The sequence below is a fragment of the Ovis aries genome, chromosome 3 (assembly GCF_016772045.2).
Source record: "Ovis aries strain OAR_USU_Benz2616 breed Rambouillet chromosome 3, ARS-UI_Ramb_v3.0, whole genome shotgun sequence".
In the NCBI taxonomy this organism is placed as follows: Eukaryota; Metazoa; Chordata; class Mammalia; order Artiodactyla; family Bovidae; genus Ovis; species Ovis aries.
Genome location: NC_056056.1, coordinates 34,436,362 through 34,461,734, shown reverse-complemented (window position 1 = coordinate 34,461,734; position 25,373 = coordinate 34,436,362). Strand labels below are relative to the sequence as shown.

The following is a 25,373-nucleotide window of genomic DNA, read 5'->3' as shown; positions in this document are numbered from 1 at the left end:
AGCACTATCCTTTTCCTTACGGGGGAAACACTCACCTCCACTTTGGCCTGGTTGACACAGTCCCAGGAATCATGGACACTTTCCAGGCTTCCAATAATCCAGCTCTAGCACCACTTTGTAAGATACCAGTTGTTCAAACCAGTCTGTCCTGTGTGAGATACGAAGAAAACTGGCATACTCCTCAGGGTGGCTCCAGTTTTGTGATCACCTGTGAGCAAACACTGGATAAAAATGAATGGTCTCCTAAGAACAAATAAGGATTTTAAGAAATATTCCAGTCTATATTCTTATTTAGGGGGAAACAGATCTCTCTCTGCAAGGGTGCAATCCTGTGAAAGACATAATTTATAACACAAATAAATTAATCCCCGCAACTCAGCCTGAAATATCCGGATTTTGGTTAATAGTAATTTCATGATTTTCTTTAGGATAAAAGTGAGTATTTGCTTTATGTATGTGTAGTGGGCCCATCCTGGTGATTTTCCTAAGCAAAGACAGACTGCTTCAAAATGAATTTACATCTTGCCTTCTAGAAATATAAAACTGAAACTGAAATTTTAAAAACTGACTTTAAAAAACATTTCATTTATTGGGTACCCTTTAAAATTTATGAGTACAATGAGGAGCATGGACTGGACCACATCTCAGAAATAGACTCCTTCCCTCCTCTTTTCTACTAACTTCAAAATATCTGTGTTTCTTTTTTCTTAGCCTTAAATCTCCCCCCCCCCCACTTTTTTCCACCTCCATGGACCAATCTTTCACATTTAATCCCACATGGGGGGAAGTGGGAGGGCAGCTCAAGTATAAGTGTATACATATATATATATATATATATATATATATATATATATATACACACTTATGCTGATTTGCACTGTTGTATAGCAGAAACAAACACAACATTGTAAAGCAATTATCCTCCAATGAAAAATTAAAAAAAATCACACATAGGAAGGAATGTAGCATAAAATCTGTTGAGCTTCCAAAGGTAATCTTTTATCAATAGTATAATGTCATCAGAAACTAGATGTGAAGAGAGTACATGAACAGTCAAAAGTAGTATTAGAATCTCCCAGAAAAGCCTGGATGTGGGTTAGCCTGGGAGAACTTATGTCTCAACTTCTTGCTTTTTTCTAATTCTCCCCTCACTAAACATCTTTCACATGCAGGTTAGGTTTCTCAATCTGTGGTCTGTTACTATCTGAGGGTCTTGAATTTTCAAGGCACTATCAGTCTTCTACAATAATTTTATTTTTTTCTTTTTAAATTTTTATTGGAGTATAGTTGATTTACAATATTGTGTTAGTTTCTGCTGTACAGCAAAATGAATCAGTTATATATACATCCACTTTTTAAGATTATTTTCCCATATGCATCATTACAGAGTATTAATTAGAGTCCCCTGTGCTATACAGTAGGTCTTTATTATCTATTTTATATATAGTTGTATGTATATGTCAATCCCAGTCTCCCAATTCCTCCCTCCCCCTTTCCCTCTTGGTTACCATAAGTTTTTTTTCTATATCTGTGACTCTATTTCTGTTTTATAAATAAAGTTCATTTGTACCTTTTTTTAGATTCCACATATACACGCGATCATATGATATTTGTCTTTCTCTGACTCACTTCACTTAGTATGGTAATCTCTAGCTTTATTCATGTTGCCGCAAATTGCATTATTTCATCCTTTTTAAAGGCTGAGTAATATTCCATTGCATGTGTACCACATCTTCTTTATCCATTCCTCTGTCAATGAATATTTAGGTTGCTTCTATATCTTGACTACTGTGAACAGTGCTTCAGTGAACATTGGGGTGCATATAACCTTTCAGATTGTGGTTTTCTCTGGATATATGTCCAGGAGTGGGATTACTGTTGAAGCGAGCACTTCTATAAGAATTTTAAAACATTGTGCTTTAAGTTTATAATAAAAGCTTGTTAGCATTTTTGGATCATCTGGATTAACATCTGACATTTTTGAGTGATCCTGAATTAATGTTTAAGTTTACAGTTTAACTAGTGTCCTATTATACTCTGAAATTAGCATTTAAATTTTAAGGCAACGTTGCCCAACCTTGGCAGTGTGTATGTGGTGTCCCTTAAATCCCTCAAAATCTGCAGGTATGTCTCAGTGGTAGACAATTACTTATGCTTGAAAAACTGGCTTTAACTACTTTCTTTTCTTTCCTCATGAAAGAAGCTCATGAGAGGCTAACAGAAACAGACAGACAAAAGTTTTTAAAATGACAAGTATTTGTCAGTTTATTCTCAGTGTTTGACCAATTTGAGGGACAAGAAAATAAGCAATCTAATTTTAAATATGAAAGTTGAGAATTCCCAGGCAGTCCAGTGGTTAGGCACCCCACTCCAATACTCTTGCCTGCTTGCCTGGAAAATCCCATGGACAGAGGAGTCTGGTAGGCTGCAGTCCATAGAGTCGCCAAGAGTCTGACATGACAGAGCGACTTCACTTTCACTTTTCACTTTCATGCAGTGGAGAAGGAAATGGCAACCCGCTCCAGTGTTTTTGCCTGGAGAGTCACAGGGATGGGGGAGCCTGGTGGGCTGCCATCTATGGGGTCGCACAGAGTTGGACACGACTGAAGTGACTTAGCAGCAGCAGCAGCCAGTGGTTAAGAACTCAGTGCTTTCAGTGCTGTGGCCAGGCTTCAATCCATCCCTGGTCGGGGAACTAAGATCCCACAGGCAGTGAAGCAAAAAACAAAAACAAAACCCCAAAACCTATTATTTTTAAAAATAAGTCAAATGCAATACTGTGATACTGTGAATACATAAAGAAATTGCCAAATTCTTAGAATTAGTTATTTTCTATCTACAACTAATTCCATGCCTTTATCCCTTTTTATTGAGTGAACTTGGTATATACTTTAGAGATCTTTTTTACATTCAGGCCAGCCCCTAAAGTACATGTTCAGAAGCTGCTTCTGCTACCATGTGTGATTGGCCAGATTTTTGAGGCTCACAGTTTACGAACTCAGGTAAATCAATCTGGAAATACAGTGTTTTGGAGTATTTTTGGTATAAAAATTTTTTTGCTCCCCATCAAAGCATGAAACCTTTGTGTCCTCAGAATTGTAATGTGGTGGTTTGGGGGGAAATGGAGGTGAAGGAGGGAGAAGATAATCTTCGTATTCATTGTCTCTTCCCTATCTCCTTCCATGAGTTACTTAGTCTCCCCCATTTCTCCTCTCAGGGTTACCACTACCCTCCCAGTTCCTTACTTTTTCTTTGAATCATATTTTCTTTCCCACATTTTTCCTTATCTGTTTTTCTCCCATTTTATTTCAGGCTGTCTTCTATTTTTTGTAAACATAATTTAATGTTATTTCCATTCCATATTTAGCTTGTATATATGTATACTTAATAAATGGTAGATTTTTGGTTGACTAATAATACAACATTTATGCAAACTTGCCATTTTATATTTAGCTCTTCTTAGCCTTAAAGCAATCTGGAAAAGTAGATTTTGTATGTCTTTTATAGATGAGGAACTGAGTCTGAGACAGAATAAGTAACTTGTGAAAGACCACACAGGCAGGCATTATATATCAAAACTGCTTTTTTTTTTTCTTTTCACAACGTCACATTCTATTCTTAGAAGAAAAAAAAGAGGTTGAGTAATTTTACATTCCCTTAACACTGCCTTGGTAAGTAAGAGATCTCATCCAGGTTCATGATGACCAACCGGCCTAATTATCATCTTCTACCCTCAAAGCTTAATTTTAACCAGTTTCCGATGTCTGTATGTCTAGTTGTTACCTTAAATCAAACCATTTTCTCCTCAAATTAGCACTACCCCCCTTCCCCATCACACCATTTTCTGTTAATGGCTGCACCAATTTTTGTCATCCAGGGTCAAAACCTTGGTTATATTCATTCATTCAACAAGTATTTAAATGCTTTTGAGCACAAAGTGTGCTAGGGGTGCTGGGGTATAGAATGTCAAAAGTTTGACAAGAGTTTCTGCCTTCCTGAAGGCTTATAGTCTATCCGGAAAAGATAAGTGGGGATCCAAACCAATGTAGGGATATTAGAGAATTCCTAAAGGAAGTAAAGATGGGGGTGGGTGGGGAAGTGTATTCCATGGGTGAAAGCATAGGAAGAGAAAGCATGGAGAAACCCAAAGACATATTGCTGGAGCACTGGGTGGCAGAAACAGAGAGGAAGTGGGAGAGACATGTAGTAATTGAATCAAATATGAAAGGTCTAGTAAACTATGTTAAGGCATTAGAACTTTCTGAAGAGCAGGAGGAAGCCATGATTAGTTTTGTATTTTAAAATAATCTGTTTATCCTTTGAGAATTTTTCCTTTCTCTACCATCCCCTGAATCTAACCTATTACTAAATCCTGTCCATTTCTTTTTGTCTAATTTGTTCTTTTATCTCTGTTCCCATTGCCACCAATTTAGTCCCAGCCTGTCTCACGCTTAGATGAAGAGCCCTTTTTAGCTAGTTAGTCTCCAGGCTTTCTCTCTCCAAACTGCACACAAAGACTAGACCAATAAACTCCAAAGGCTCCACCAGGATAACACTGAAGTCCAAGCCACCCATTTTGGCACTTACGACCATTCTCTATCATGTCTAACGTTACTACTTAAAATCACTCTCCAACGAGGCAAGCAGCTTCCTCAAAAACCCTCCCCAAAGCAGTTCACTTTCTTCACCCCTGCAACCCCGTAACATTTTTCCCTTCTCCCCGGGCATAATGCACGTCTGGGGCATCCTGAGGACCTCAACCAATAGCTCTTCCATTCCCTTTTCATTTCTTCTCCACCCGCACAGACTTGGTCACAGAGAGAGGTCTTCATTTTCTTTGGTCAGAAAGACTGTCTCACATCCTACTCGCATAGGCCTCACAAGGGTACTTCATGTGCTCAGAACAAATTATTAATACTAGTCAACTCTAATTGAACCGCATCGGGAGATTTGTGGGAGTCCGAGGGCGCGGCGGAGAGAGAGATGGCACTTTAGAGGATGAACCGGAAGTGCCCAGTTCCACACAAAAGAGCCTCAGACAAAACGCGAGAGGCCAGGCTAAGTTAGTGAGACGTACTAGCTAGGAGCAACCTACCAGGCCGCCCGAGGCGGGCCGCGGCCGTTGGTGGGCGTGACTACGCCAATCTCGCGGGAGCGGCGGTTGGGCGGGCCGTTGTCCCCGCGGGCGGGGCGAGTTGCTAAGGAAATGACTGCCCGCAGCGCCGCGCCGCGCCGCGCCGCGCCGGCTGGGCGGGGTCTGAAGCGGCGCCGTTTCCGCTTCCGCTCTCTCTCTGCTCCCGTCCCGTTACCGCCTCCTGGCCCGCCTCGCGCCTTTCACCGGCACCTTGCGTCGATCGTGCAATTTAGCTAGTTCTTGCCACGCGCGCAACCCGGGGCTCCGGCTCCAGCGCCGGCACGGGTTGCGCTTCGTTCGCCTGCCCCTGAGGCCGCCGGTCAGCCGCCGCTATGGGTGCCTACCTCTCTCAGCCCAACACGGTGAAGTGCTCTGGAGACGGGGTCGGCGCCTCGCGCCTGCCGTTGCCCTACGGCTTCTCCGCCATGCAAGGCTGGCGCGTCTCCATGGAGGTGAGGCGGGAGGGGCCCATGGGCTGGCGGCTGCAGGGCGGGAACCCGACGGAGAAAGGGAGCGGGGGATGGGGTCATCCCCGGGGGAGGGTCCTAAACGAGAGGCTGTGGCCGCAGCGGCAGTTTGTGAGGCGACAGCGAGAGCGGGGCCGTGGCCGAGAGCGACCTGCTGGGGCTAGGGGACCGTGTGACGGTGGCCAGCTTGGCGGCGAGCTCTCAGCCATGTGGGGAGAGGCACCTTCCGCCAACTGACCGACCTCCCCGTGCCTTCGCGCCATCCTCTCGTGCCAACCCAGCTTTCCAGGCTCGTAAACGGTGTGAGGTTTAGTGTAGGAGTAAAGAAAAAAGGGACTATTTATCCATTGACTTTTGCTCGGGAGAGGCGGATAGATGTGAATGACTGTACTTTAAGAAAAAATGTGGTATGAGAGCTCTTTCTGGGCGAGGAGTTTGACAGTGAAAGGAAGCCAGGCAGATAGTCTGTTTCAAATTCATATTACCTAGTTGCCTGGTTCTGGGCACCACATGTTAATTTCAGAGGCTTGACTTGACCTCCAAGAATTGTCACTCGTTTTTTTCCTCAGGGCCTTTCCTAGCCTTTGGAAAACTTGAATTGTGTCAGTCATTCTAATTTCTTTTAAAATTATGCCTAAGTATTTTTTTCTTACTGAGAATACCTCTACAACTTAGTAGTTGTCATTTGCCTGTGCTTGTTGTAGTTTATAATTTCCTTGATTTTCTATAAAAAAAACTTTACAGAAAACTTATCCTTTTATAGAAAATTGCACTGTTGATAAAATGGAAAATTCTGGATTAAAAGGAATAGTGTTGGGCAAATGGATATGAAACTACAAAGGTGAATAGAGAAAACTGTGGTAGGAGGGAAAGGGAGAAAGACATGTGTAAAACCTGTTTTTGTGAAGAGTATTGTGAGGTCTAGGCAGAGGAGCCAGGGAAATGCTCTAATTATGTCTGGGATGGAGGGTTTATCCAGTTAAACTAGGTGGGCTTTCAGGTAGCAGGCAAATACTGTCTCCCTTGGGAATTTCTTCAAATCCCTCGCTCCTCCCTGTGGTTAGCTCTGGAATGACAGTATAAACTTAAATGGTTTGTTCTCAGACTCAAATTTTATACCTCTAGCAGACTTTATCTTCTCACCAAGTTTGGCTCCCAAATTTTACAACTTAGAAATTGAGGCCCAAAGAGATTAGGATAGCTGTGCCTTGGTGGAAAGAATCTGTAGGATAGAAATTTGACACACTGTTCTCATCTGAATCAACCTGAAATGAAGCATTTATGTTTCTCTATGGTACACTGTATGGAGCTTACCAATTCAGTTGGGTGCTTGGAAAAAAAGCAATTATCTGGCTGGTGGAAATATCTTGATGGAGCTTTGAAAGGAAAGGCTTAAAGTCAATCTTGTTTTTGCGTTAGTTGGTAATTGGAGGTTCCAGTTCTATGGCATTTTCTGTTAATATTGTAAGATTTGAGGTGTCTGTCTCAGAGTAAGGCTTTTCCTTTGAGTTTCTCATTCCGTATTTTCCTCTTTTCCTCTCTGCTGTGGTTTTTTCCACTTCTCTGATATTCTTTCTGGTTTTCTTCATGAATTGAGTTGCTTGGATATTCAATTTTCCAAGTCATTTGTCCAGTGATTCTGTACTGTTTGCTTCTCTGTAGGGCATTTCCTTTTATTTTTGGTTTCTCCTCTGGTAATTGGAATATAAGTGTTTCATGAGAAGCTGTTTGGTTTGTAGAAATCTTACTAGACTATTCCTTAAATCCTAATCTTCCTCCTGAGAGATAACCACTTAGGGTTTTAAAATCTTGTTATACTATTTCTGAATCTCCCTTTGTTTGAATAGTTAAATATACCTAATCAGATCCTCTTGAAGTCCTGTTTGGGCTCGTGTTGTGCTGCATCCATAACATTTGCTTCTGGCTTTGTTTCCTTTCTCCCTAAAGTATAATAGTTTCTTTGCTATGGCAAGAAAAGAACTTTGACTTCAACCTCTTGAGTGAAGAGCTACCTCTTAGCTTTACAGAAAGTATACTCCTGTTCCTCTTAACCTTTGGGGCTTAATTCCGCCAGTTTATTAATTCTGTCAACCTTATTTGCTTAGTCCTAATGATTTAGTTGAGGTGAGTTTATCATAATGGCACACATAATAAAGGTTACTGAAATCCTGATTGATGCATAGATTCAGCCTTAGAGAGTACTGTTTATCCCTTCTCTTGAGGCAAGATGGGAACTACCAGTAGCTGGCATTTTATACTTTCTGCCCCTCTCTAGCCCCTCTTGCTGTGGAACCAGGGTGTTTTGAGGAGGGGTAATCAGATTACTACAGTTGATGTTCCCTTCCCTTCTACCTTCTTGATGATTTGGAGGGACCCTTAAGCTGGTGGTGGTGGTGGTGGTGGTGGTTCAGTCGCGTCCAACTCTTTTTGACTGCATGAATGCAGTGCTCCAGGCTTCCCTGTCCTTCATCATCTCCTGGAGTTTGCTCAAACTTATGTCCATTGAGTCGGTGATGGCATCTAACCGTCTTATCATCTGTCATCTCCTTCTCTCCTGTCTTCAATCTTTCCCAGCATCAGAATCTTTTCCAGTGAGTTGGCTGTTCGCATCAGGTTGCCAAAATATTGGACCATCAGCTTCAGTATCAGTCCTTCCAGTGAATAATTAGGGTTGATTTCTTTTAGGATTGACTGTTTTGATCTTGCTGTCCAGAGGACTCTCAAGAGTCTTCTCCAGCACCATGGTTCGAAAGCATCAATTCTTTGGCACAAAGCCTTTTTTATTGTCTAGCTCTCACATCTGTACATGACTACTGGAAAAATCATAGCTTTGACTATACGGACCTTTGTGGCAAAGTAATATCTCTGCTTTTTAATATACTGTCTAGGTTTGTCATTGGTTTCTTCCAAGGAGCAGGTGTCTTTTAATTTCATGGCTGCAGTCACCGTCCACAGTGATTTTGGAGCCCAAGAAAACAAAGTCTGTCACTGTCTTCATTGTTTCCCCATCTATTTGCCATGAAGTGACTGGATCGGATGCCATGATCTTAGTTTTTTGAATGTTGAGTTTGTTTGTTTTTTTTAATTAATTCTACCAGTTTATTGCTACCAACCCATCTCCCTCCACCCTCATGCATGCATGTTCAGTCATGTAACCCCATGGATTGTAGTCCGCCAGGCTCCTCTGTCCATTGAATTTTCCAGGCAAGAATACTGGGACTGGGTTACCATTTCCTTCTCCAGGGTGAATGTTGTGTTTTAAGCCAGCTTTTTCACACTCTTCTTTTACCTTCATCAAGAGGCTCTTTAATTCCTCTTTGCTTTCTGCTATAAGGGTAGTGTCATCTGCATATCTGAGGTTATTGATATTATCCTCTGCAGCCTTGATTCCAGCTTGTATTTTGGGAGTTAACAGGTATGTTGTGGAAGGGTGCCTGAGAAATATTTATGGAAAGGCTCTTGAGTTTCTGGTGTCAAAGAGACTAGGGTCATTTTAGTTTTTGGTTATGAGGGTCTCTGAAGTGACAAGATTGTTTCCAGTTAGGAAGTGAAGATATATATTTTTATAGATACATACTGTGCATGTGTATATTATAAACACTTACATTTACCCCCTTTTAAAGGCAGCATCAATGCATAACATATAATTTTCAGTTGGATAGCTGTTGCCATATAGAAGCTGGCTTATTAATGGTCAGAATGGGTCATCTAGAATTGAATGTACATAAGGTTGAGCAGAAAGTTCTTAAGCTACATGCATGACAGTTTCAATCATTATATTAATAGGGGGGATATAAAGTGAAATATCACAGGCATGCTGTGGGGTTCCACTGGAGAGCAGGCATCTGAAGCTGAGGAGCATTTATTGTTTGATCCTCAGATTAGCGTCTCATCTCTGTGACTTAAAGCACTTTTTACTTATTGAACCAGATCAGAATTCCTTTGTCTAGGACATGGTTAAGCAACTTTCATGGAAGGGCATTCTTTTCATTTGATCAGCATGCAGTACCTTTTCTTCAACAATTCAAAGATAGTATGAAATGATATCAAATGTATGCCCTTGAGTACAGAGAAGTTGTTTCCTACTCTTCCTTTGTAAGTTTTCAAACAGTTGTAAGTTACAGTCAGAATGTATTTTTCAAGATTTCAAGAATATTTTACATAAATTATTTCTATTGCCTAGTCCTCTAGCAGTTAAAACTACTCTCAACCCCTGACCACCCTCTATTGGGTTATCTACTTAGAATTGTAGAGCTTGAATTTGAGTGTAGAAATAAGATCAGATTGGTAGTTCTTGTCATTATTAGCTATCATTAAATTTGTGCTGTCTGGAAGCACAGATCTTTCGAACTGAACTAATAGCATCTCTGATGCTTAATGACACATTGTCATCTCAGTACCAATTACAGTGGAGTTTTCTGTTTCCCTCTAGATCTTGTTCAAAGATGGAGTATATCAGCTTTAATCATGTGTAGTCCTTGAAAATGTATATTCAGGTTCTTTTTAAACAACTTTCTTGTGCCATGTCCATTTAAAGTATACATTTCAAGGGTCATCCAGGTTGTGCATGAATCAATCACTACTTCATTCCTTTTTTTGGCTGAATCATCTTCCATTGTATGCACATTTTGTTTATTTATTCATCAGTAGATGGACGTTGGGAATTTCATATTTTGACTTTTTTGAATAATGATGCTATGAACAATCATGTTCAAACTTTTGTGTGGAAATAGTCACCCTGCTTATTTAACTTATATGCAGAGTACATCATAAGAAACATCCAGCTGGGCTGGATGAAGCACAAGCTGGAATCAAGATTCCCGGGAGAAATATCAATAACCTCAGATATGCAGATGACACCACCCTTATGGTAGAAAGTGAAGAAGAGCTAAAAATATTTCTTTTGAGTGTATACCTAGGAGTTGAATTGCTGGGTCATATAGTAACTCCCATGTTTAACATTTTGAGAAACTGCCTAACTATTTTCCAAAGTGGTGGTTCTATTTACATTTCTACCAGCAGTATAAGAGTTTCTCTTATACAGCAGTTTCTCTACCTCCTCCTTATACCTGTTGCCCTTTTTCCCCCTGATTATAGCCATTCTTATGGATGTGAAATGATATTCCATTGTGATTTTGATTATATTTCTGTGATGGCTAATGATGTTTGACATCTTTCCTTGAGCTTATTGGCCATTTAGGTATTCTTGGAGAAATGTCTATTCATATCCTTTGTCTTTTTTTTTTTTGGCCATGCTTAGTGGCATGCGGGCATTCAGGATCTTAGTTCCCTGACCAGGTATCAAACCTGTGCCCCCTGGAAGCATGCAGAGTCTTAACCACTGGACCACGAAGGAAGCCCCTGTTGGTGGCTTTTTAGGCACCAGAATTTTAAATTTTGATGAAATCCATTTAGGTGATCCATTTGGAGTTAATTTTTGTGTATGGTGTAAAGAAGGGGTCCAACTTCATACTTGTGCATCTGGATATGTGTTTGTCCCAGCATCATTTATTTAGGATCCTGTTCTTTTCCCTCTTTGAATTATCTTGGCATCATTTTTTCAGTCCAGTTCAGTTCAGTCTCTCAGTCGTGTCCGACTCTTTCTGACCCCATGAATTGCAGCACGCTAGGCTTCCCTGTCCATCACCAACTCCCGGAGTTTACTCAAACTCATGTCCATCGAGTCGGTGATGCCACCCAGCCATCTCATCCTCGGTCGTCCCCTTCTCCTCCTGCCCCCAATCCCTCCCGGCATCAGGCTCTTTTCCAATGAGTCAACTCTTCACATGAGGTGGCCAAAGTATTGGAATTTCAGCTTTAGCATCAGTGCTTCCAATGAAACCCAGGACTGATCTCCTTCAGAATGGATTGGTTGGATCTCCTTGCAGTCCAAGGGACTCTCAACAGTCTTCTCCAACACCACAGTTCAAAAGCATCAATTCTTTGGCACTCAGCTTTCTTTCAGTCCAACTCTCACATCCATACATGACCACTGGAAAAACCATAGCCTTGACTAGTCGGACCTTTGTTGGCAGAGTAATGTCTCTGCTTTTGAATATGCTATCTAAATTGGTCATAACTTTCCTTCCAAGGAGTAAGCATCTTTTAATTTTATGGCTGCAGTCACCATCTGCAGTGATTTTGGAGCCCAGAAAAATAAAGTCTGACACTGTTTCCACTGTTTCCCCATCTATTTTCCGTGAAGTGATGTGACCAGATGCCATGATCTTCGTTTTCTGAATGTTGAGCTTTAAGCCAGCTTTTTCACTCTCCTCTTTCACTTTCATCAAGAGGCTTTTTAGCTCCTCTTCACTTTCTGCCAGAGGGTGGTGTCATCTGCATATCTGAGGTTATTGATATTTCTCCCAGGAATCTTGATTCCAGCTTGTGCTTCATCCAACCCAGCTGGATGTTTCTTTTATGATGTACTCTGCATATAAGTTAAATAAGCAGGGTGACAATATACAGCCTTGACGTACTCCTTTTCCTATTTGGAACCAGTCTGTTGTTCCATGTCCAGTTCTAACTGTTGCTTCCTGACCTTCATATAGGTTTCTCAAGAGGCACAGTTGACCATAAATATAAGGGTTTATTTCTGGACTAGTCATTCCATTCCATTGATCTGTGTACCACACTGTCTTGGTTACTATAGCTATTTTTTTTCATTTCTTCCTTTTGAGTCCCTCTTATATCTATATGAACTTTAGGATCAGTTTGTCAGTTTCACTGCAAAAGGTACCAGGGATTTTGATAGGGCTTATTCTGAATTTGTAGATCAGTTAATGAGTATTGCTATATAAAGAGCCTCTTGATGAAAGTGAAAGAGGAGAGTGAAAAAGCTGGCTTAAAACGCAACATTCAAAAAACTTAAGATCATGACATCTGGTCCCATCACTTCACAGCAAATAGATGGGGAAACAATGGAAACAGAGACAGACTTTATTTTCTTGGGCTCCAAAATCACTGCAGATGGTGATTGCAGCCATGAAATTAAAAAACGCTTGCTCTTTGGAAGAAAAACTGTGACAAACCCAGACAGCATATTAAAAAGGAGAGACATAACTTTACTGGCAAAAGTCTGTGTAGTCAAAGCTATGATTTTTCCAGTCATGTATGGATATGAGAGTTGGAGCATAAAGAAGGTTGAGCGCCAAAGAATTGATGCTTTTGAACTGTGGTGTTGGAGAAGACTCTTGAGAGTCCCTTGGACTGCAAGGAGATCCAACCAGTAAATCTTAAAGGAAGTCAGTGTGGAATATTCATTGGAAGGACTGATGTTGAAGCTGAAGCTCCAATACTTTGGCCACTGGATGCAAAGAACTGACTCATGAGTAAAGACCCTCATGCTGGGAAAGATTGAAGGCAGGAGGAGAAGGGGATGACAGAGGACGAGATAGTTGGATGGCATCACCAACTCAATGGACATGAGTTTGAGCAAGCTCTGGGAGTTGGTGATGGACAGGGAAGCCCAGTGCATTGGGTTGCAAAGAGTTGGATACGACTGAGTGACTGAACTATCTTAATGATATTAAACCTATAGTTTTCTTGTGATGTCTGTCTGGTTTTGGTATCAGAATAATATTGGCCTCATAGAATGAGTTGGGAAGTGTTATCTCCTTTATTTTGGAAGAGTTTGTGAAGAATTCATACTAATTTTTTAAATATTTGGTAGAGCTCACTGGTGATGCCATCTGAGCATGGGCTTTTGGTAGGAAGTGTTTGTCTGGTAAAATACACACAACATAAAATTTGCCATCTTAACCATTTAGAACGTACAGATCAGTAGTGTTAAGTAAATTCACTTTGTTGTGCAGCCAATCTCCAGAACGCTTTTCATCTTGCAAAACTGAAACTATACCCACTAAACTACTCCCCATCCCCCTCCCACCCCGTACCCAGCCCCTAGCAACCATTCCTCTTGTACTTTCTGTCTATGAATTTGACTGCTCTGGATACCAAAGTACTGGCTGGCTTATTTCACTTAGCATCATATCCTCAAGGTTTATCCATGTTGTAGCATGTGTCAGAATTTCCTTTTTAAAGCTGCATGATATTCCTTGGCCCATATATACCACATTTTTAAAATTCATTCATCTCCTGGTGAACACGTGAGTTTTTCTACTTTTGGGCTATTGTGAACAAAGCTGCTATGAACATAGGTGTGTCAGTACCTCTTTGAGACCCTAATGGGAAGATTAAGATCAGGTTGTCTGGAAAAGGCTCACAGTGGATTAGCTGTGTCCTCACCAGGCAAAGGACTCCGCTGGTGTCTCTTACTATAAGAGTACTAATCTCATTCATGAGAGCTCCTTCCTCATGACTTAATTGCCTCTCAAAGTCGGCACCTCTAAATACCATCACATTGGCAATGAAGTTTCAATATATGAATGTTGGGGGGACATAAAACATTCAGTCTGTAACACAGTGGTAATATGTGCATATGATTTTTATAATCAGACAGTAATACATGACTTTTAAAAATGTAGTTCTCTTTCCAACCACTTTGAAAATTTTTTCCTTGAGTTGCAAAGATTTAGATAAATTTAAGTATCAGAAATCTAAATGGTTGATCCAGTAACAAAGGAGCTTTCATGGATGTATTTGTAACCTTAGGAATAATAAAGTGAAAGTGAAAATTGCTCAATCGTGTCTGACTGTATGCAACCATGTGGATCGTAGCCTGCCAGGCTCCTCTGTCCATGGAATTCTCCAGGCAGTTCTGCTGGAGTGGGTAGCCATTCCCTTCTCCAGGGGATCTTTCCAACCCAGGGATCAAACCCAGCTCTCCTACATGCAGGTGGATTCTTTACTGTCTGAGCCAGTAGGGAAGCCCACAGGAAAGGTAAGCAGTTTATTAATAACAGATCCATTGTTTGTCTAGATGGTCAGAGGGGCTGTGTGATACATGATCTAATAAGGCAAGACCTGAGAGTCCTGATTCAGGTGACCTGTGTATTCTACATCATTTCTTTCAGATCATCTCGGTTAATATGTTAGGACACATCTCTAGGTTTAGAATAGTAAATAAAGGAGGAGTTATCCCTAAGATATTTGTAAAACAGCCTGTTTTCATGCTGTTTTGGACCTACGACACTTTTTCCCTATGGAATTTGGATAACGATACAAGATAATATATGCTGAATGCCAGATTATTGGTACAAACAGTCAATATTAAGAGAGTTCAGAACGGGAATGATCACAGAACATTGGTGTGATCTTTTGGAGGTGGTGAGACTAACTGGACCTTTAGGAAATAGTATAAATGGTAACAAATGGGGAGGAGAAAAATGAGAGAAGGAAAAATATTAGAAGAGATAGGAGGAAAGATTGAGGTAGGCATGCTTACTATGCCAGGGTAGAGTGTTCTAGTATCAAGAGTGCTAAGAGTAGTTTCTTTTGGGGAATGGTATGAGTTAAAGAGACTATAGGTTATGGAGATGGATAGAAATGATTATTGAGTGCCTTTAGTTGCCAGTAAGTTATATGGAATTAATCTAATGCAGTAGGGTTCACTGAAGGGCCTGACAGTAAAACATCATATTAGGGAGATTAATCTGGCAGCTGGATGTATGTGGGCTGGATTACAGGAGATAGAGAGTAGAGACAGGAGAGGAGTTAAAATATTGAGTAAAGTAATCCAGGATCATAGTTATGAGGGGGAAGTTAGCAGAACTCAGTGATAGATGTTGATAGATGGAAGTCAGGGAGGACTGATGACTAGGTGTTGCCTAGGAGAGTTAAGATTCCATCCACAGGAATAAGACATGTAGGAGAAGCTGTGATTTTTGTTGTTGTTGGGGGCAGTGACTGCTAAGTTCCTGTTTACATATGTTAAGTTTGAGGTGGAGAAGGGACATCCTGTGGAAACAGACAGTTGGAGGTATAGAATTACAGTTCTTCACAGAACCCAAGAGAACTTTTGAGAAAGCTGACATGGTTTGCACTATTTAATTTCATACAGTGGTTGGAGAGAATGAAGCCTGCAAAATGGCTATTTGGGTTGCTGTTATGTTTATTGCCTGTCTCTGACTTATGATCATGAGGGAGAAGGGTTTGTGTTTGAGAGGAAAATGTTAATCTAGAAAGAGAAGAAATACTGCTTCTGAGGAAGACGTGAAGGAGAGGTTAGACACTGCTATGGAGAAATTAGAAATCTTCCTAGGGAAGTTGAGGTATATCTTGAAATAAGACCTCAATCTAAGTAAAGTAAGAGGTTAGCTCATCTGCTAAGTAATTGTTTTGTCGCTAAGTCCTGTCTGATTCTTTGCAACCCCATGGACTGTATCCCATCCACCAGGCTCTTCTCTCCGTGGAATTTCCTGGGCAAGAATACTGGAGTGGGTTGCCATTTCCTTCTCCAGGGGACCTTCGCCACCCAGAGATCAAACCTGTGTCTCCTGCATTGGCAGGCAGATTCTTTACTGCTGAGCCACCAGGGAAGCCTTTTTTTCTGCTAAGAATGAACAGAAAATATCCTTGAGAACTTGAGTAGTGTGGAAAAGGTTTGTGACTAACTGTGGTTCATATATTTAAGAGTCAGTGCAGAATAGAGAAATTCTAAATGGAAGTAGTCACTGCAGTCAACATGATTTCATGACATTTTTATGACTAGCAATACTTAGTGGCTTAGATTCAAGGGTAAAGAAAGCAGTTGGTTGGGTTATACAAGGATGGATGAGTTTTTCTAGATTGCTAAGAGACAGTGTTGAAATGCTTAGCTCTGACTCAGAAAGGGACAGAAAGGCAAGGGTAAAGGTAGGGAGGCTATGGTTGAAGATATAAGGGGGGAATTGAAGTGCTTAGAGAAGGTAGAACAGTTCCAAGTGACAGATCCAAAGCCTTACCAAAAGGTGGAGGAGAACAAACCTCAAGGCAGGAAGTGAATCTTTATTGTGGGCATTCCTGTTTGAGAAAAAGGATAGAGAAGACAAATGTGAACTGGGTATGACATTCAGAGCAGAATACATGTATATACTTCCGTACTACATCCCAGTTTCCAAAGAATTTCTACTCATTTTACATCATCCTCATGATTGTCCTGTGAGAATATGAATAATGCAGATACTCTCATTCCATATTATAGAAATAATTATTACCCAAATCTCACCTTCCACTATTTGGTATGCGATCTTACAGATTTCTTACATACAGATAATTTATGTTTTGTTTATCACTTAATATGTTGTGAAATCATTTCTAAATGAACACATATTCATCATTTCTAACAACTGCATATATTCCGTTGGAGAGATGTACTGTTTGTGATCTATTCATGGAAATTTAGATGATTATAATTTTTTTATTGTAAGTAATGCTATAATGAGCATTCTTTGTATCTTTTTATCCTTCCTTTAGTACTCCCATAAGATAAATCTAGAAGTCAAATTTCTAGATCAAAAGACATGCACATTTTAATACATATTACCAAATTGCCTTCCAGGAAAACTGCTAACTTATATTCCTGTTGATCAGAGTATGAGAATGTGTTTTTATCTTCACTCTTATTAGTACTGGATACTGTTACTCTTTTGCATCACTCTAATTTGCACAAAAAGATAATTCCTTGTTTTTTTAAATGTCCATTTGATTACTGTAGAGGGTAATGATTTTTCCAGTGTTCACTGATGGCTAGATCTGCTTCAAAATCACATGATCTTGTGAAGAGCGTTGAGAAGTCAGAGATTTTTTAAATAGAGGTGTGGGTTCAAAAGAGACAATACAGCTGTGATTTAGAGTGGTGTTGCAGGACAGAGAAAGACCAGTTGATTCTCTTGTCCACTGGGAAGTAGTAGACAGGAATAGTGCTAAACTCCTCTACCAAAAAGGTGCAATTAAAAGACATTTAATTTACTTTTGAAAAGCTAAACATTCCCATGGTTCCCTCTTGCTCCCATTCATCTGTTTGCACCCTCATGCAGTTTATTAGTTTTCTGTGTGTCCTTATAGTATTAAAGTATGAGAAGACAGATGTACTCCCTCTTACACAAAAAGCAGCTTACTAAATAAATATGTTGTTATATGCTTTGCTTGCTTTATTTAACAGAATATCTTGGAGATTGTCCATGGTTTTTTTTTTTTTTTTTTTAAGGAAAGCAGAATTTGTGGGTCTCTAGTATTCACTGACATGGTTTTAATTTACTGTTACTTCAATGTGTACAGACATAGACCTGGACATAAATTCCATGCCAACAAACCAAACTGCAAAATCAACAGAACTAAAATCAACATTAATGTGACATAGCTATTTTGCTGAAACTAATCAGACACAGCACATCTTGGCACATAATGGATACTCAGATATTTGAATGAATGAATGAACAAACGAATGAATGAATTCTGAGGCACGTTAAAGGCTGAGAACCACTGTAGAGACGATCATAAAAGGCAAGAAAGATGTTGGTGAAAGGAGAGGAGGGGGCAGTATGATAATCCCTGGCTTAGAGGGATGGTAGGTCAGCATGGCTGGTGGTGGAGTCATTGGTAAAGTGGGGGAGAGGAGGAAGATGACTTTGGTGTGGGGTTCTCTAGATCTCAGGGATGAGGCTAAGAGGCAGTTGTGTCGATGACCACACAGGCCATCAAAGGCCTTCTGAGGATCCCCATTAGCTTCTGGGGGCCTTTCTCCTGGAGACAGAGGGAAATAAAAGAGTCCCTCCTTTTCGTTTGCATGTCTTAAAACCCTAAGTTTAATTTTCTAGCGGACTTGTATAATGACAGCATAGTCTTATTTTAGGGACAGCAGAACTGATACACTCAGATTTCCTCTATCAATATAATTTTAAAAATGTAAATACTAAATACTTGAAAGACAAAGTAGAACTATTAACTTTACTATTTAATCAGAATAAATAGTTACATCCTTTTTGTCTGTAGAGAATATACCTATAAGACCATTGCAAATTTCTTTTCAGATGTGCTGTGCCTTCAGAATTAAATGGTGTCTCAGTTCCAGCTGGGGGTGGGAGGTGGGACAACTCTTTGTGACCCCATGGACTATAGCCCTCCATGCTCCTCTGTCCATGGGATTATCTAGGCAAGAATACTGGAGTGGGTTGCCATTTCCTTCTCCACGGGATCTTCCCGACGCAGGGATCTAACCCACGTCTCCTTCATCAGCAGGCGGATTCTTTACCACTGAGCCACCTGGGAAGTGGCTGATTTAATTGTAAATTCCAGTTAACAAGTACCGCATACAGTGTAGTTTAATAACTATTTGTTGGAAAGATTTTGTTTTGTAACTGTATCCTCCACCTAGCCTGGTGGGGTAATCTGTTTTGATGGTGCTTTTCTGGGGATGGGGGGTGGGGAAGGGATACTTCCACTCAGGCTGTCTTAGGATTCTCCTAGAAATTTTGCAGGTAGGTAAGACTTTCCGGTCGCTTTGTCACTTTTTGCTGTCCTCCCTAACATTTTCTTCCTTGAAGTTCACTGATTCATAGAATGGGTCTGGAAGTGACTTTAAAGATCCTTTATTCTGGTTCTTCCCATAGCTGCCACAAATCCAAAAGGGTCAGGTCTAGAGTTCCAACAGCCAAACATTCTGCCATCTGGACTGAGATCTCCTAGGCTGAGGCTGCTAGACTGCAGAGGTAGTGGCCTGATTCATCTCTTCCCTTCTTCCCTCCCGTCTTCTTTCCTTTTGCTCTCTCCCTCCCTTCCCTCCTTCCTCCCCGCTTCCTTTCTCCCCCCTTGTGCTGTTCTTATCATCCCATCTTCCTTTCTTATTTCTAGGCCATGTAGGTCAGCCACGGAAGGGTTTAGTGAGATTAAGATGTGAAGGCAATCCTTCTGACCTGAGATGCACAAGGAAGAATATCCTTTGACCTTAAGAAATGCTAATTATGCTCTTTTTCATAGGATGCTCACAACTGTATTCCTGAGCTGGACAGTGAGACAGCCATGTTTTCTGTCTATGATGGACATGGAGGTAACTTTAGCAGATCATATTGGTAAATTCTGGGAACCCCAATTCCAGGTCCTTTGTTCCTTTTTTTCCCAGAGTTCTGGTCCTCAGATACCATTTCCTGCCTAGTGCTGTTTTTCTCTATTCTGCCATTCGTTTTTCCCAGTAGGATATTTGATTTGTTCTTAATCTCACCAGGCCTTGTTTTAATACAAGAAGGCTTCCCATATATTAACATTTGTCTCTTTTTCACTGAAAACTAAGTATACAGGTGAGAAAACACATGGGCAGTATTAACATAGCCCCGAGAGAGGTGATGGTAAAATCCATTTTCTTGGTCAGAACATCCTAAAACGTTGTTCAGATAGGTTTCAGATGTGCTAAGATATTAAGCTTTGGGATTCACTGGTGTGTTGATATTGTATCACTTTCTGTGTGTGCAAAGCTGTGCTCTGGGTGACTTTACCTTTCTTCTAGGAGAGGAAGTTGCCTTGTACTGTGCCAAATATCTTCCTGATATCATCAAAGATCAGAAGGCCTACAAAGAAGGCAAGCTACAGAAGGTCTGTCTTCCCACACTGTTCGTTCTCCATTTCTGCAGACTTTCTTTTTCTTCCTCACCTCTCCCCGGCCCCAATCCTTGGCTTTTCTTTTTTGATTGCCACCTAGCTATATTTCTTAATTCTTTACCTAAAATGAGCTTATTCCCACTTGGTCCTTTTTAGAGTGTCTTATTGATTCCCAAGTCTCTGAACTGTTTGTCTCTGAGTTATCTCACAGCTTGGTGGATCACTCTGATTTGCATCCCATCCTTGTGCCCAGGATTGTGTATAGGCAATTCATTTTGTACCTGCAGTTTTTCCTATACTTGCTTTATACTATTTTGCTTATATTTAGGCTTTGGAAGATGCCTTCTTGGCTATTGATGCCAAACTAACCACTGAGGAAGTCATTAAGGAGCTGGCACAGATTGCAGGGCGACCCACTGAAGATGAGGATGAAAAAGAAAAAGTTGCTGATGAAGATGATGGTGAGTGTGGCACCTTTTGTTTGAGAGGAAATAGGCATATTAAAGAACTATTCTTTAATATACATATAAATTACGTGTCAACTCTGAGAGAAAATGGCTTCCTTGAGACCTGGGAAATCCCCTGTATGTTAAAGAATCCCCTGTACTACAGGTGGTCACGAACAGGAGAGAGGATTAACCTTTGTTGAGTCCATAGTGTTGTAGTTGTAAGAACTTTAGTATACATTATCTTTTGTCATTGTAATGGGGTCTTTCTGGTTCCTTTCGATGTTTATGTGATCTTTTCTTTTAAGATTGGAACTGCTGTTAGCTATACCAGCCGGTCATTAAGCCTGGGCCATAGGCCTGGACTGGCATTGTGGACTTCCTGGGTCCTCAGTCAGAATAGGGTTTCCAGCTTACCCATAAAACATGAGAGGTGATAGGCGACACATACAGTGACTAGTATTCCTTTGACTAAGAAGGGAGTGAAGCACAAAGACCAAAGGAGATATCTGGAGGCTGATGTTGCTTGAGGAAAAGGAAGCAAAGGGCTGTTTTTCTGTTTTCTGAGTTGTGAAAAGAGACAGGAGCTACTCGAGAAGGGGCGGTGGTGGGCAAGTAAGTCGGAAGTCAGGTCACAAGGGCCATGGAGGTAGTAAGGGACTGCTTCCTGGAGGAGTCTGGCGTGGGGCGCTGATGTAGCATCTCCCCTGCAGTGGACAATGAGGAGGCTGCACTGCTGCATGAAGAGGCTACCATGACTATTGAAGAGCTGCTGACACGCTACGGGCAGAACTGTCACAAGGGTGCTCCCCACAGCAAATCTGGAGCTGGGACAGGCGAGGAACCAGGGTCCCAGGGCCTCAATGGGGAGGCAGGACCCGAGGACCCATCTAGGGAAACTTCTGCAGAGGAAAATGGCCCCACAGCCAAGGCTCACACAGGCCTTTCCTCCAACTCGGAATGTGGGACTGAGGCAGGCCAAGGTGGGGAGCCTGGCACTCCCACTGGTGAGGCTGGGCCTTCCTGCTCTTCAGCCTCCGACAAGCTGCCTCGAGTTGCTAAGTCCAAGTTCTTTGAGGACAGTGAGGATGAGTCAGATGAGGCGGAGGAGGAAGAGGAAGACAGCGAGGTAAGGGCCCATGGGGTCAGACAGATGCTGAAGTTGTAGAGAGGGCCTGGTTGATCGCGGTGCATAATTGCTTTCTACTCTTTTCTGTCTCCTATTTTGACAGCATCCCGCAAATATAGTTTAAGCTTTTAAAAAATTCATTATCTCTGCTAACACAGGTACCATTAGCGCCCTCTTACCTCTTCTTTTGTTGACATTGTAACAAATAGATTTAGTTCTAGCCTTTCAGAATCTGTCTCCTAGAGAGATAACAAGATGGTCTTCCTTTTGGATAGTTGGGTGTTTTTTTGGGGGCAGCTTATTCTCTGGTCATGTTGCTGGAAGGTGCATTTGGCTAGCAGCCCTGGCCTTCCCCAAGGTTTCCTGCTAGTGACCACTGAACCTAGTTCAGGAAACCAGTATTTCCATGCTAGCCCTCTCTCCCTTCTGCCACATTTTTCCATCAGGATCTTACATATATGCATCTACTATGTTTTGAGAATCTGTGTTCAGTAAAGGCCTCTTGGTTCTGAGTGCATTAGGGGGAGGGGCAAGGGGGTCACCCCAGCCTCAGTAGCCTGGGGTCGTCCCTCTGGCAGGAATGCAGTGAGGAAGAAGATGGCTACAGCAGTGAAGAGGCAGAGAATGAGGAAGACGAGGATGATACTGAGGAGGCTGAAGAGGATGATGAAGAAGAAGAGATGATGGTGCCTGGGATGGAAGGCAAAGAGGAGGTGTGTGGGGAAAGGGTGGGCAGTGAATCTGAGAAAGCCAAGAGGCTAGGTGTGGTGAATTCTCTGACTGTGTTTTTGGGAGAAGGGTCCCCTTTCTGTCTTCGCATTGAAGTCAGTGGTCACGGGGGGATTTACTCTACTACAAGGGGAACTAGGTCTTTTGGGTAGAATTGTCTCACAAAAGGGGGCCAGCATGCTGTAGTTTCTGCAAAGATTAAATCTGTGCTCCTTCTGTCTGTTAAAGCCCTCTTGGTGGTCCTAGGGAGAGGAGAAAATATAGGAGAATGATGAGAACTCTTATCCAGGAGCTCCTATGATGCTCCCTTTCTTCCTTTTAAGCCTGGCTCTGACAGTGGTACAACAGCAGTGGTGGCTCTGATACGAGGGAAGCAGTTGATTGTAGCCAATGCAGGAGACTCCCGCTGTGTGGTGTCTGAGGCCGGCAAAGCTTTAGACATGTCCTATGACCACAAACCGGAGGATGAAGTGGAGCTAGCACGCATCAAGAATGCTGGGGGCAAGGTTACCATGGATGGGCGAGTCAACGGTGGCCTCAACCTCTCCAGAGCCATTGGTAAGTGCCAAGAAACTATGGGAAAGACTTCTGGGGTCTTGTTCTCTGTTCTAGTCGCCTATAGCAAACTTTAATTTTCAAAGGCCTTTTATTTTTCAAACTACTTTTGTATGTACTACCTCTGTCCCTTAAACATCTCTGTGAAATAGGTAAGATAGGTATTGAAAAAGACAGGTTAGTGACTGACCTAAAGTTCAGCAACCTAAAGACAGGGCTGAAACCAGAAAAATTAAAACTCACTTCATCCCACTAGATAATAGAACTTGTAAAGAATAGAAATGAATGGCAGGGTTTGACTGGCCTCAAAACACAAATCTGTGGGAGGTGCTCAGACTACTTACTCATCAACCAACCATTCTTTACTTCAGGAGACCACTTTTACAAGAGAAACAAGAACTTGCCACCAGAGGAACAGATGATTTCGGCCCTTCCTGACATCAAGGTGCTGACTCTCACAGACGATCATGAGTTCATGGTCATTGCCTGTGATGGCATATGGTGAGCACTGGCAGAACACCCTAAAATTCCCTTTTTCCCCTGCAGTGTTACTTCTCATGTGGGGCTCTGAGCTTCTTTATCTTCTTACTAATGACTATAGTCAGCCCCTTTTTTCAGGTTGCTCTAACATTAGAGCCTATATAGGCAACTAACTTGGTGTCAAGATCCCCAAGCGGAAGGCAGAGCTGACAGCAGTCTCTGTGGGTGTTTACATTGCCCTGGGGCATCTGTCAGGCTTCCCAGGTGGCGCAGTGGTCAAGAATATACCTGTCAGTGCAGGAGACAGGTTCAGTCCCTTGTTTGGGAAGATCCTCCTGGAAGAGATATTGGCAACACTAGTATTCTTGCCTGGAGAATGCCATGGACAGAGGAGCCTGGTGGGTCCATAAGAGTTGGACACACTTGAGCAGCTGAGCACGCACACATGGGGCATTTGTCACCGATTCTATCCATATTCTTCTACTCTGCCTTGGTGGGACTAAAAAAGATTCTTTACTGTTGTTTATGACCCTAGGAATGTGATGAGCAGCCAGGAAGTTATAGACTTTATTCAGTCGAAGATCAGCCAGCGTGATGAAAATGGGGAGCTTCGGTTACTGTCATCCATTGTGGAAGAGGTAAGTCCAAGGATGGAAGAGGGTGTTTGGTTTGTGTATCCAAAATTTTCTCTTTTAGCCTAAGTTAAAATCAGAGCCTGGGAATATCACTATTTACTGACATACTAAACTCTGACTAGAAAGATCCACTTTCCCTCGCTTCCCTGACTTATACCTTATGGACTCGCTTATAGCCTGTTTTGTGGCGCCTGTTGCCTGTTCCCTTCCTTCTGCCACCTTGTCTCAGCAAGGCCAGCCCTCTAAGATTTTACGTTCCCAGAAAGTTTTCAAACCCTGCAGCTGAGCTGCCCCTTCCCTTTTGTAGCTGCTGGATCAATGCCTGGCACCAGACACTTCTGGGGACGGTACAGGGTGTGACAACATGACCTGCATCATCATTTGCTTCAAGCCCCGAAACACAGCAGCGCCTCAGCCAGAGAGTGGCAAGCGGAAACTGGAGGAGGTGCTGTCTACTGAGGGGGCTGAAGAAAATGGCAACAGTGACAAGAAGAAGGCCAAGCGGGACTAGCGGTTGTCAAGATCTCTGCCCACCTAGACTGTTTTCTGAGCCCTCCAGACTGAGACTGAGTTTTGTCTTTTTCCTTTAGCCTTAGCAGTGGTTATCAGGTGTGCAGGGAGAGCTGGGTGGCTTGGCTCAGCCCATTCCAAAGAGGGCTCTCCCTCCACACAGCAGCCTGGGAGCCTCTGCTGTCCTCCCCAGCCTCCTCCTTGCTCCTTGGGGCTCATCACCGGTTCTGTGCCTGTGCTCTGTTGTGTTGGAGGGAAGGACTGGTGGTTCTGGTTTTTACTCTGTGAACTTTATTTAAGGACATTCTTTTTTATTGGCGGCTCCATGGCCCCTAGCCGCTTGCACCTGCTCTCTGTTGTACACTTTCAATCAACTTTTTCAGACTAAAGGCCAAAACCTAATCGTGCTCATGGTGTCCTTTTTTTCTCTACTGCCATCTTCGCTCACCCAGGGTGCCCTGGCTGCGTACTTAATTCCCACCAGAGTAGCATCTACGTAGCCTTTTTCCTGCGCGCGCGCGCGCGCGCGGTTGTTTGTGCGTATGTGTGTTCGCGCCTGCTTGCCTGTAGTGTAAGTTGGGGAGAAGGGGCCTGGGTATTGTAATTCCCTGAGCTGCTGACAGGCTAGCCTGCCGTCGCGGCTCATTCTCACTGCCTCCTAGAGTTAGGAATGATTTCCTTGTTCCTCCTGCAAGGAGTCAAAGGCTGGTAGACTCAAAACCTAGGGGTAGGGTTCGACCTGTCCTCCTTACCGGCGAGGTTCCACCTGACTCCTGATTGGCTCTTCCGCTTGCTTTCGTCACAATCACTTCCTGG

General features: G+C 42.2%; 1 protein-coding gene across 1 annotated transcript; it reads left to right on the top strand.

The window, feature by feature from the left end:
* The first annotated feature begins 5,270 nt into the window (after window positions 1-5,270).
* PPM1G (protein phosphatase, Mg2+/Mn2+ dependent 1G) lies at window positions 5,271-24,964 on the top strand. The gene is made up of 10 exons (XM_004005766.5): window positions 5,271-5,586; window positions 19,459-19,528; window positions 19,982-20,067; window positions 20,402-20,534; window positions 21,233-21,648; window positions 22,227-22,361; window positions 22,701-22,935; window positions 23,304-23,433; window positions 23,948-24,050; window positions 24,355-24,964. The coding sequence occupies exons 1-10, from the start codon at window positions 5,467-5,469 to the stop codon at window positions 24,556-24,558; spliced, it is 1,632 nt and encodes a 543-aa protein (XP_004005815.1). The 5' UTR covers window positions 5,271-5,466; the 3' UTR covers window positions 24,559-24,964.
* The last annotated feature ends 409 nt before the right edge of the window (window positions 24,965-25,373 follow it).